General features: G+C 42.6%; 1 protein-coding gene across 1 annotated transcript in view; it reads right to left on the bottom strand.

Moving 5' to 3' along the window:
- Tbc1d19 (TBC1 domain family member 19) overlaps nucleotides 1-12,842 on the bottom strand; it is a 124,798-nt gene that overhangs the window by 48,666 nt on the left and 63,290 nt on the right. Inside the window, exons 14-15 of the mRNA XM_059275878.1 lie at nucleotides 4,699-4,783; nucleotides 1,606-1,650 (exon numbers count right to left, since the gene is read on the bottom strand). Coding sequence (XP_059131861.1) covers nucleotides 1,606-1,650; nucleotides 4,699-4,783 — 130 coding nt within the window. The remainder of the gene's footprint in view (nucleotides 1-1,605; nucleotides 1,651-4,698; nucleotides 4,784-12,842) is intronic.

Here is a 12,842-nt window from a genome sequence, read left to right as displayed (position 1 = left end):
GTTTGTGTCAGAGTATGTGTGGCTGTGTGTGAGAATAAGCAATTGGATATCGATTTTAATTTTTTAACACTGAGATGGGAAATGTTAATATACGAAGCTAGGGAGTCGAATGTACAGGGGTCAGACTCCAGGGGTCCCACGATTCGTATCATACTGAGAAGCCTGGGTGTTAAACTTTTCAGCAACATTAAGAAACTTTAAGGAAAACGGCAATCTTCAGATTTTCATTTTGGAGGTATAACTGAGATGGCAGAGGCAAAAACCGAGAACTAGAAAGGTAAGGAAGAGGCACCAGGATAGACGGTCATCACAGTACTGGAGACGGTCAGGTCAGATGGAGGGCAAGGCAGCCGTAAGAGTGAGGAAGAGACGACCCCAGATGAAAGCGAAAGGCTCTGGAGACATAGATAGGGCAGGGCAAGACTGAGGCATCTAGGATGACTTCCAGGTCTCAGGCCTGGAGAAACTGAGTAGATGAAAATGGCAGTTAACTGAGACAGGCATAGGTTGGTTGCTTGTTATTTTAATTTGTGTTTGTTTTTTGTTTTTGTCTTGAGGGGCACAGGAAAATAATAGACTAAGTTGGGTCACATTAAGTTTGGGGTAATCACAGAAGAGGTTAGAACTAGAGAGAGAAATTTGAGTAATTAACAAATAGATCCATGAAAGGTGGAGGGTTAGGGAAATGCGTGAAAAGAAAAGAGGAGAAGAACACCAAAACAAGGATGCCAGGACCCAGGTCACAGAGCTGAAAGATACAAGATGGACAGGCAGGAAAGCCATGTCTGATTTCAGACAGTGCTCGGTCCTGCTAAACACAGCCACCATGGCTGCATCGTCTGCACTCACTAAGTAGGCCCTGTGCTCCTGTCTTCATAACAGACCTCATGTGACCATTATCCACACACTAAGCTGATGAGACTTGAGGTAAGGGGGTCAAGTAACTTAACCAAGGGCAGAGGATGAGATGGCAGAGCTCAGATCTGAACCCAGATCCACTGAGTTACAACGCCCAAGCTCTTAATTCCTCTAAAGCAGACGTTCTTCAGGGTGTAGCTTAACCCCAGCAGGAGAAGGACAGTTATAAGCTGTTTTCTCTACATACTAAAGGACATGGATACTGAATGTCTAAATAGTAAATATAGGTCATGTGCAATCACGTCTTAGCAAGTCCAATGATTTTCTTCATAATCTTTGTATTTCATAAATACACACTGGCCCCTTATGAAGACAATGAAATACAGCACAGGGCAGTCTGCTCCCCTAACTCCAGCACTGTGATGATAACATAGAGTGAAAAAAGTCCTAGTTGAGCTAGTTAGTGTTCCTCAAGGAGAACTACATGCCTTATACCTGGGTGCTTGCATTGACTCGGCTTCTCACAAATCTATTGGTCCCAAGCAGAGCTGGAAAGGCTGTGTGCAGTTTGGCATTAAACTATACAAACATGGAGGAAGTCACTAAAATATAGCGTCTAGAGAAGGAAGGAATATTCCAGATGATAATTTGTACTCCATTTTAAGGACAGAATGAGAAAGTTACATGCCCCGGACAAGAGCTGTCACTTGTCCATCCCCCTCTAGAGGAAGCAGAAGCATCACTTACCGTTTGGTGGATAAAAGACAGCGTATTCTTCTAATCCTAGCTTTCCTGTAAGAGAAAGTCATACACACGGTAAAATAAAGTTTTCCGGTTTCATTTTTGTTGTTTTGAGACAAGGTTTCTCTGTGTAGCCCTGGCTCTTCTAGAATTTGTTGTGTAGACCAGGCTGGTCTTGAATTCACAGAGATCCCCCTGCCTCTGCCTCCTGAGTGCTGGGGTTAAGAGCATGCGTTACCACGCCCAGCTAAAGTTTTAAAAACCAACATTCTGTGAATGTTCTAATAACGAATGGATAATGAATGGAATTTTAAAACTAACCATAGTCTAATTTTATTTCATTTCCTTATATGGAATTAGTTGAAAAATCTGTCAGCCAATTATCTGATACCAGCAAAGTCTTTTAGGAATTAAAGTCAATAATACTGTTTAAACAATGCTTCCAAATTTCCTTAAGCACTTGAGAATAATTTATGAGCATAAAATTGTTTTTTCTAAACTTAAAAACCCTGTTCCTTAAAGCAAGTCTGAAGTCTTGCCATATCCCATTAGCTTACATTTTTAGAAAATGTACTGAAGAGTTAAAAATTTAGTGTCTTCAACTACAACAGTCATCTATCCTGACTCTCAACATAGTCTGTATGATCAGAGAAAAAGGATAAACATTTGAAAACAGAATTCTTCTGCTTCTGCGCAAGTACATTCTCTATAATGTTCAACAGCTGCTCACTTTTCCCATCTTCCACTGAACAACTTGAGGTACTGTGCTGGGTAGTTTTATGTCAGCTTGACACAAGCTAAGGTTATCTGAAAGGATCTAACCTCAATTGAGAAAATGCCTCCATAAAACCAGTCCATAAGCAGACAAGCCTGTAGGACATTTCTTTTTAATTAGTGACTGATGGGGAAGGGCCCAGCCCACTGTGGGTGGGGCCATGCATGGGGCTGGTGGTCCTGGGTTCTATACAAAAGCAGACTGAGCAAGCCATGAAAAGCAAGCCAGTAAGCCACCCCTCCATGGCCTCTGCTTCAGCTCCTGCCTCCTGGTTCCTGTTCTGTTTGAGTTCCTGTCCTGACTGCCTTAGATAATGAACTGTGATATGGAAGCATTAGACAAATAACCCTTTCCTCCCCAAGTTGCTTTGGTCCTGGTGTCTCCTCACAGCAATAGTACCTCTAACTAAGACCGGTGGCTTTGGTCCTGGTGTCTCCTCACAGCAACAGTAACTCTAACTAAGACCAGTGGCTTTGGTCCTGGTGTCTCCTCATAGCAATAGTACCTCTAACTAAGACCGGTGGCTTTGGTACTGGTGTCTCCTCACAGCAATAGTAACTCTAAGACCGGTGGCTTTGGTCCTGGTGTCTCCTCACAGCAACAGTAACTCTAACTAAGACCGGTGGCTTTGGTCCTGGTGTCTCCTCACAGCAATAGTAACTCTAACAAAGACCAGTGGCTTTCATCCTAACAGTTTTCTTAACAACTCTGGACTTACTAAAAAGACATTCATTTTTGTACTGGGATTTGAATTAAAATTAATTATTAAGTTTTTTTTTCTAATTGGGTATAAGGCAGGGAGAAGAGAGAGTAAAAAGTGTGGCCATCTTAGGTGAAGGTGAAGACACACAGAACTGATCTTTGGGAGAGGAACAAATGGAATAATGAAACACAGACACACAGTTGATCAAGTAGTAGATATCAAGACAAGCACAGCAAACAGTCCCCACCCACCTTACAATCCAGGGCAAGCCACAAATAATAGACTACGTTTGCTGACTTCTTTTAAATGGGCTTTAAGGGTTTCGATGCTTGGGAGGGGGGTTGATGATAGGTTGGTAGACAAGAGATAGAGGCTGGTTCATCGAGGACCTACAATTTGTGGGGAAGGAGAGTGAAGCTTTTCATGCCCTAGGGCTCTGGAGGGGGCTAGAATGAATATAGTGCATCGTGAGATAATCGGGGAAGGAAAGGAGGGTAAGACAGTGTGCGCAGGTGGCGTGTCTTAAAAATTATAGCTCATTTTAGCCCACTAGGAAATTAAATTTTATTACCACTCTATGTGCAGGTCAAGATGTAGGGGTGTGTCATGCGCCGCATGTAGGGGTGTGTGTGTGTTTGTATGTAGAGATCAGAGATCAAAATCATCTGTCTTCTGATCACCCTCCACCTTATTTTCTGATGATTCAGCTGGGACGGCTGGCCAATGAGTGTCTGGGATCCACTCGTCTCTGTACCCCAGTCTAGGGTTATAGGCATGCTGCTCTGCCTGGCTTTACTGGGGAAGCAAAGTCAGATCCTCAGGTTTGCACCACAGGCAATTTATCAACTGAGCCATTTCCCCACCCCAGCAATCGCTTTAGATAAAAAGAAAAGGAAGCTTTTATGTATTCCTGTCAGCCCCAAGCTGCGGGAGCTTGACTCCAACACACAAGATGATGGGGTCTGTCCCAGGGCAAGAGTTGCAACAACCAGGCAGCGATAAAAACCTGCAGAAGTGGTTTCTTTCTTCATGGAAGCGGCAGAAGGGCCACACACAAACACACAACAGGGAAGTGAGATTTTCGTGCTCGGTGTTTACCACTCCATGGAAAGGGGAGAAGGACTCAAGTTAGCTCAGTCTTAGGTGACGACAGGCTGAGGCAGCCAGTGTTAGAGAGAACACGAGAACAGAAATTAGAGGGGTAATAGCGCGTGCTTTATAGCGTAAATTTAAGTGTAGCAGAAACTAGACAAATTCAAAGATTAATCTACAAAAAGAAAGTTAAAAGACAAAAACAAACAACAACAACAACAAACAACTGTGATGAGTTTATGGGTAGAGGAGAGAAGAAAAACCGACAGGTTTGGCACACCCGGGACAGGGAAGCAGGAGATGACAAGGACAACTGCAACGCTATCTCTGTTACTGGAGGAGGATCTGTGATCTGTTGCTGGGTGCTCACATTGAAAGGAAAAGACAACAGTCAGTGCTGCAGAGAAATCGGAAATGATTTTCACTTTAAAACCTGGAGATACCAACGTAAGGTATAAAACAGTCAAACATCCTTGGAATGATTATGTAAGTCTTTAGTAATTTATCTTTAGTATTATGAAAATATTACCTCTGATGTACGATTTCGGCGGTGAAGCACTGTTGTATGCAAAGTGACCCAGTACAGACGTATCCCGTGAAAAACAAAGTAATACCTAGATATAACATTGGGAAAATAAACAATGAGCACTGCTATAGAACAACTGATAGCAATTAAATTAATTATAACTTCATACGGAGGAGGCACTCAAGTTCGGCACTGGGCTTTGCCATGGGAAGGGCGCCCTCTATCGGTACACCTACATTACTCCTCATGAAGGCAGCCAATTCTCAGAAAGATTTTTCCTTATTTGCTTCCCAGACTTTGAACACCAGAAAATGCAAGTTGCTAACTATATGTTGATTTTCCTGTGTTTTATCCGGAAAACAAAATAACCTTGAGAAACTTAACAGATAAGAACTACATAGGGGCACCTGTGGGTGATCACACACAAGCACTGAGGGTATAGGAAATTGAACCAGACAGTTGGGCATGTCAAGAATGAGGGGAGGGCATCCATCCCCAGAAACATGGCAGCAGCAAAGCAGGAATTTTCCCAGTACAGGTAGAAGCTGGCTGTCCTGGCCAGCAGAGGCACACGGCAACTCTATCAAGAAATGAAATGGAGAGGGTGCAATCAGGACCCAGGCTTCCCAGTAGAAGCAACTGGATTGTTGACACTGGTCTGAAATTGGGGGCAGGAGTCCCGTCCTCAGGAAGGTGAAAGGACATTTGGAAGACCCGGGATTCTAAAGATATCACAAAGACAACTACATAAAGAAAAATGGGCACAGAATGATTTGGAACCTTTTGTGCCAGGGCAGTTACCCATCTGGACTTAATTTTGCTGGGCTTTAAACTGTAGCTACACAGTTTATTAACTGGATGACAAGGGCAAGTATTACATTTTTTATGATCCCCACTTTTCTCTGATTACTTTCATAGGACTTCTATAATTCTGACCTACACTTATTCAACCTTCTGTCCTTTTCAATTAATTTTATCACTTCGAACTCCACTTTGGAGAACCTCCACAGATTTCTAAAAATCAGTTGGCTGTCTTCTTTCAGTCTTACTGTACACCAAGCACAAATGTCAAGGTGAAGTAGGGGGTACATCAAAAGAAAGACATGTGCCGGGCAGTGGTGGTGCATTACTTTAATCCCAGCACTCGGGAGGCAGAGCCAGGTGGATCTCTGTGAGTTCGAGGCCAGCCTGGGCTACAGAGCGAGATCCAGGACAGGCACCAAAATTACACAGAGAAACCTTGTCTCGAAAAACAAACAAACAAACATACAAAACAGACATGCAAACGAAGCACTGCACACAGTTACAGTGGAGGAGGTAAAGGAGAGCAAGTGTGGTGAGTAAATTAAGTAGCACATTAGGTAGCAAGTGCCGCAGGAACAGGATAAAGGAGACCCAGGGAAGGGCTTGCCATCCCATAGAAAGTGGTTTTTGAGAAGGTGCCCTTTAGTCAAACACTTGAAAAGGGTTGGGAAACTTAAGTGTGTGGCTAACCGGGGAAGAGTACCCCAGGAGGGAGAGGCAGCGGCTGAGAGAGGAGGCTCTGGGGCTTCGGAGGTGGACCGTGACGCCCAGTGGTAGGTGCAGGTGCCTTTGCGTCAATGGGAATATGCCCAGCACTTAACAGTAAGTAACGCTAAATTACATTAGGACAGGAATGCTGCTATTATACAGACACAGTTATGCTGAGAAATACATTTCCTTTCTAGGATATAAATGGTATAAAATGGACATTAGGTTGTAAATATTAACAATGTAAACACTTAACATCACCAACTGCACACAAAGGAATGGTTAAGGTGGCAAATTTCATGTTTTTTAAACCACAATTTAAAAATATTTTATTAAACCCAGCTCAGAAAAATTATTGGCATCTACAGAGTAAATTTTTAATTTTGACCTATTAATATAATGTATATTTTCCAACAATTAGGCAAAACCATTGGTCTCAACAATTAAAAAGTTATAAAATGTTATTGAACTGGTATATAATATTGATCTCTTCTCATTTTGTGTACTCTGATTTTATTTATAATTTTAATTTTTTTTAGATTATCATATCATTACAATATTCCCCTTTCCTTTCCTCTCTCCAACCCTTCCCATGTAACTCCCATCTTATTTCGTTCAAATTCATGGCCTCTTTCTATTTAACTGTTATGTGTGCAGGTGTGTGCACATTTGTGTGTGTGTGTGTGCGCACGCATGTATGTTCCTAAACATATAAATACAACCTGCTCAGTCCATATAATGCTCCTTGTATGTATACGTTTCCCGGGCTGGGCATTCAATACTGAATAACCAATTGGGGTGCTTTTCCCGAGAGAAGATCTCTGATGTTAGCATTGCTTAGGTACCTGTACTTCTAAGGCTGTCTAGGGTTGAGGTCTTGTGAGCTATCCCCTTCCATGTTAGTATGTCAGTTGATGTTGTCCTTGTTCAGGTCATGGTTAGTCAGTCATATTGGTGAGACTTCATGGACGGAGCCTCTCTGACAGATTTCTAGGAGACACAATCTCAGCCAACTTCTTGGTCCTCTGTCTTTTACAATCTTTCTGTCCTCTCTTCCACAATGATCCCCAAACCTTACTTACAGGAATTATGTTCTAGATGTATCAGTCAGGACTGGGGTCCATAAGTGATCAGCTGCAATGGTCTCTGCCTGTTTCACAATAACCCTAAGGGTGCAATACTTGCCCGTATATCCTAGTAAGTCTAATTGGACTTACGGCTGGCTCACCAAGAGGGAAATCAAGCCTGGTATTGGGTATTGGCAACCTGGGGATAGTCCTCAGGGAGGGGCATTCAGATCAGTTCCAGCTCAGGGGCCTCTGTGCTCTATGTTTGAAGTGCACGGTGTCTTCAGAAATAGGGACTTACCTTTCACTTCTGGGGGGCAACCAAGGGCAATAGCAATGGCCTACAAGACTTTGGGGGTCTCCTGGACAACTCCTCTACCTGAGGCTCAGGGGTCATTTTGAAAAGAGGGTGGAAAGATTAACACAGAAGAGCTCAAAGTTTGCTGTGAGACTGCGTCTCCTAGAAACGTCCAACGCTACACCCATGAAATCTTAGCAACACAGCTGCCTAAACATGAACGGAACAAGGAAGAGCCCGGGAGATATGCAAATGTGGGAGGGGGGAACTCGTGAGGCCTCAGCCCTAGACAAAGAACTACAGACAGCTAAGGAACACTGAGAGCTGCAGAAACAGTCTTCCCGAGGGAAAAGCACACTAACTGGGTATCTAATACTAAACGGTCAGCTCTGAGAACATAATACAAATAACATTATATGGACTGAGTGGGTCCTAATTATGTATTTCAGAATATGTAAGTATATTTGAAAGTTAAAGAACTATAGAAAAAAGGCCATGAATTTGAAAAAGAGCAAGTTGTGGGGAGAACACGGAGGGAGGAAAAGGAAGGCAGAAATGATGTAATTATAATCTCAAAATTGATTTAAAAAAAATTGAACTTATAGATGTCATTAAAATGACAATCTGTGAATGGTAAGATTATCCAGGGTTGTATGACTGGACCCTACATAATCATAAAGAGCTTTATCAGTGAGGCAGAGGCAACAAGGCAGGGGGAGAGACTTGATGCTGTCTATTGCCGGCTCTGAAGATGGTGGACCCGCTATGAGCAAGAATGAAAGAGCGTTCTAGAAGCTGGGAAGACAAAGCAGTGGGTTCTTCTTCAGAGCCCAGAAATAACACAACCCTGTGGATACCATGAGTGTGACCAAGTCAAACCACTCGGATTTCTGTGTTTCAGAACCTCGCGAGGATTTATATACTTTAAATTACTGAACTGTAATAATTCATTACAGTCCCAGCAGTAAGCTAATACAAATAATAAACTTATATAACAGATAGACCTAAATAAAGGCAAAATACCCAAATGTAAATCTGTAATAATTTATTGTTGCTTCAGAGAGGAAAATCCTAGGGAAATGTCTACATCAACATCCCCTTGGTTTAGCAGGCTGGGATAGTACAGTAACTTTAGAAGAAGCGCTGTGCTTAAATATATCCCCATGGAGGCCCCGCTGCCTGTGGCCTCAGAGAAGGCAGGACATCTGAGACTGCTCTAGGAGAACCCTGGGGCTGTAAAGTGAGAATGCCAGAGGTGGTGGTTAGACAGTATGTACTGGGTACAAGCCTGGCCTACAAACAGAGAGCTGCCAACTCCTACTCTAGTCTGAGCTGGTTTAACACTGATTTCCTTATCTGTAAGGAGATGGCAGGCTCACTGTAAATCTGCTAGGATATACGCTCAGAAGATGGTGGCCACTTAAAAAATAAGAAAAACGTAAATGTACTAGGCGAGATGACTCACAGCAGGGCTCTCCATTATTTAAAAGAACTATAAAGAAACCAGGCACTAATATGAACTGTGGGCTGATACCACAGAGTTAGACCAAGAATGTCTGCAAAGGGTTTACTTGGGCCGAAAGCCTTCTTAATATGTCAAAGTATAGTTCTTCTAAATGTTTCTAAGAAAAAAGTCGTTTGCGTCATGAAAACAACAAAAGAAATGATGGGTACCAACTGGACAACATCTTTAACATATAAGTGCTATACATCTTCCCATTTGTATACTTCTGCATTTTTCTCCAAGCTAATGAAGAAATGATCAAATTCCAAGAATGGCTTTAAAAGTACTCTTCCCTGCTGTAAATTTTTCATAACTTCAAGGGCAGTGTGGCTTGCTGGGTTTGGGACATGGACGGGACTGGCTAGTGGTTCTTGTAGTTGTAGGAGCTTGGGATCTTCTGCATTTCATCTGCAAAAAGTGAATAAAGTTACCCTGTAGAGCCAGTCATCCCTGCAGTCCTGGTGCTTGAGATTAGGCTGAGGCAGGAGGATCACTAGTTTTAGGACAGCATGGACTATATAGCAAGACCCTATTTCAAACTCAAAGCCAAACAATGGAACACTTTATGAGGTTGTATGAATTGGCTATCAAGAGAGTTCTCCGAAGATGAGGAAGTAGGAAGCCCATAGCATCCTGTGCAGACAACCACTGTGCTGGCAGACCGGTCTGATCTAGCTATTTGGGAAGCACGGAGTCGGCTGACATCTTGGAATTTTCAGGGGCACCTTCAGTTGGGGTTAACCTGCTCAATGTCAGCTTGTAATACAGCAGCATTTACCACTCCCCACTCCCTAGTCTTGACAAGCAGCTGTGTGTATGTTCTTAAGACTCTTGTAAATAAAGCAAATAACTACCATGCATAACCCCACCCAATACAAATGCAATTTTTACCTACTTTGTAAGTAACCAAATTTAAGTTTTCTAGGTTACAACTGCTACTTCCTTAAAGTGTACATTCTAGAAAATTCCAGCATGCCTGCCATTTCCTCACAGATAGAGAAATCCGACTCAGAATGCCCCATCAGAGTGGGAGCTGACAGCCCCTTCCTTGCCGCGCTGCCGAGCTGCACACCACACTGGACACCTGCACCTTGACTGCTGGTTACTACGTCTGCCCGGAGTGGTGCAGAGGCAGAGGGTGGAGATGGAGAAGGTTCTGCTGTTATGCACACCTCTACTGCTTCTGAGCTGAAGTGAGGGGCCTGGGATTTAAAGAGAGAACTATCCCGACCCCACCCCTGCTCCATTCTTCCTTCCTCCTGTTAGCAGACAGGACATTATAGCGAATGCCCCTCACTATGGAGAGAATGAGAAGGTGACCTTACATGCCCAGGTAAAAATGTAGGCACAGAAAAGCTCTGTAAAGACCTTAATTGTATGTCTCATGCTGGTTTCAGAAAGAACTTACAAAAACCAAAGCAACAAAAACAAAAATTCCAAACAGTAACCAAAAAATATGAGCTGAGAGGTGAACAGAGTAGAATTTTCAGAGATACATTATTATACTCCATATCCAGTTTTCAACAAAATTCATAAAGAATAAATACAGAGAAGTGGGAAACTATGGGCCATTCAAAGGAAAAAGTCAAATAAAATTGTTCCTGAAAAGAGTCAATGGCAAATTGAATAGGTTCAGGTGTTAAGACACTGCTATCAAAGATGTTCACATAAAAAATGACATTTAAACAAAATGGAAACCCAGCCGAGAGACAACCAACTCAGAAACACGACAACAGAACAAAACAGTAACCCTGGACCAGACAGGAAAGACAGTAACTGAAATGAAAATTCACTGGAAGATGAAAGGCAGATCTGAACAGGCAGAATCTATTCAACACAGCTGAAGATAAAGCAATGGAAAGAAATGGGTTTGTGCAACAGAAACAAAATATTAAAGTGAACAGAGACATTGGAACCTATGACATCACACTGACCACTGTATGCGCTGTGGAGAGTCCAAAAGAAGGAAAGAAAGAAAAAAAGAAGGGAAGATAACGCTTGGGAAGTATGGTGCGGGGATTCCAGAATAAGACACCAGAGAGGAGGAAACAGTGAGGAGGAAATCAGCCAATGAATGAGAACGCCAGCAGGTAGGACACAGAAAATTCATGCGCCTCATATCCTAAAGGTCAGGAAAAGAAAGAAACTTGAAGAAGGCATGATCAATGGTACACATAATCCCACAGTGGCTCTGACTGCATGCTCAACACCTGGGTTAGGACCAAGCAAGACAAAATCCCTACATGGACGGGGGGGGGGGGGGGGGGGGGGGGGGGGGCTCATGAAGTCCCACCTCCAGCTGAGGAACTATTGGCAACTGATGACTGATGGAGAAGGAGAGTCAGTTTTCTTCAGGAATGCAACCCCTGACAGGCTATTCATTCTACAGGAGGTGGTCCCCCACCAATGCACACATAGGCAGCCTTAACTGGACTCAGTGTTTTGTTGGTGATGGTTTTGTCTTTGTTTTTCTAAAAAAGAGCACATGAAGTTGAGAGGGAAAAGCGATGGAGGTTAGGAAAGGTTTGAAGGGGAGGGAACAGGAATGCATATTTATATGTATGTATGAAATTCTCAAACAATAAAAAAAGTAGACATTGCTTAAAATGTTTCATTCTGTAGTTACTACTGAACTCTGTGCATTCCTAGAATTTTAACTGATTTTGCACAGAACTGAACACAAACCTCTAGTATACTTGTCAAATAACACCTATATATCTACAATTCTCCCAATTTCCCCAAAAACATAAGCTTTAATAAATATCATCTTTTGCTAGCACCCAAAAGTGTCTATATCAGAACATTCAATAATGTGCTTAAGTGGACACATGAATAAAAGATACCTAGAGGCTGGGGAGATGGCCGAGTAAAATGGCCCGGACAAGCAGGTCACCACAAAAATGCTAGGTGGGAGTGGTGACCTGCTTGTCCGGGTCCAGCACTTGGAGTATGGAGTCAGGGGATCCCCAGATGAAGTTAGACTAAACATATGGGCAGCTCTGGACTCCACTGAAAGATTCTTCCTCAATAAGTACGTGGGAGAGCAACTGATGAAGACTTCTGGTATCAGTGACATGTAGGCCCACACACATGCGTGTGAACTTGAACACATGTGCACCCAATCACATGTGAACACCTAATTACCTTGGGGTCTTTCTCAAACCCTGGTGACAGAACACCTTACAAATGTACCATATTTTCCAGCACTGCTTCTCAGAACATGCCCCATATGAGGAAAATTTAGCACATAACACAGAGTAAATCCTCCAGTCTTTATTATGTGGATTCTTTTCTACAAACTTTTATGTACTTTAGACATACTAACTCATGTACATTGTGATAATGCCATTTAGTTCAGGAACCTGAAAGGTTCTGTTAAACCAACCAATTTCCTTTTGTTGAGTAAGAGATGGTTTCTGATCGAACACATTTTAAAATTGAGGTCACTGAAAACTCAGTATCACTAAACATTTGTAAGGATTTCATGAAAAAGGTCTAAAATAAAAATGTTAAGAAGTTCTTTCTTACTGAAAGCATTATTTCTGCAGTATTGGTGCTGCAATCTGAGACACAGAAGCAGCAATGACATGCTCAGGGGCAGGCTGCTGCAGGATCACTGGAGACTCCCCCTTCTGTTCGCAGATACCACCATGCCACATGCCATCTAATTCTGTAGTCTAGTCACAAAATCCAATAGACTCACATTAGTTGGGAGGGATATGAGCCCTTAGTATGCCAGAAAAGCCAAATTTACTCTACTGTCATT

The sequence above is a fragment of the Peromyscus eremicus genome, chromosome 10 (genome assembly GCF_949786415.1).
Source record: "Peromyscus eremicus chromosome 10, PerEre_H2_v1, whole genome shotgun sequence".
NCBI lineage: Eukaryota > Metazoa > Chordata > Mammalia > Rodentia > Cricetidae > Peromyscus > Peromyscus eremicus.
The sequence above is the reverse complement of the archived record's forward strand: the minus strand, read 5'-3'. Positions and strand labels throughout refer to the sequence as shown.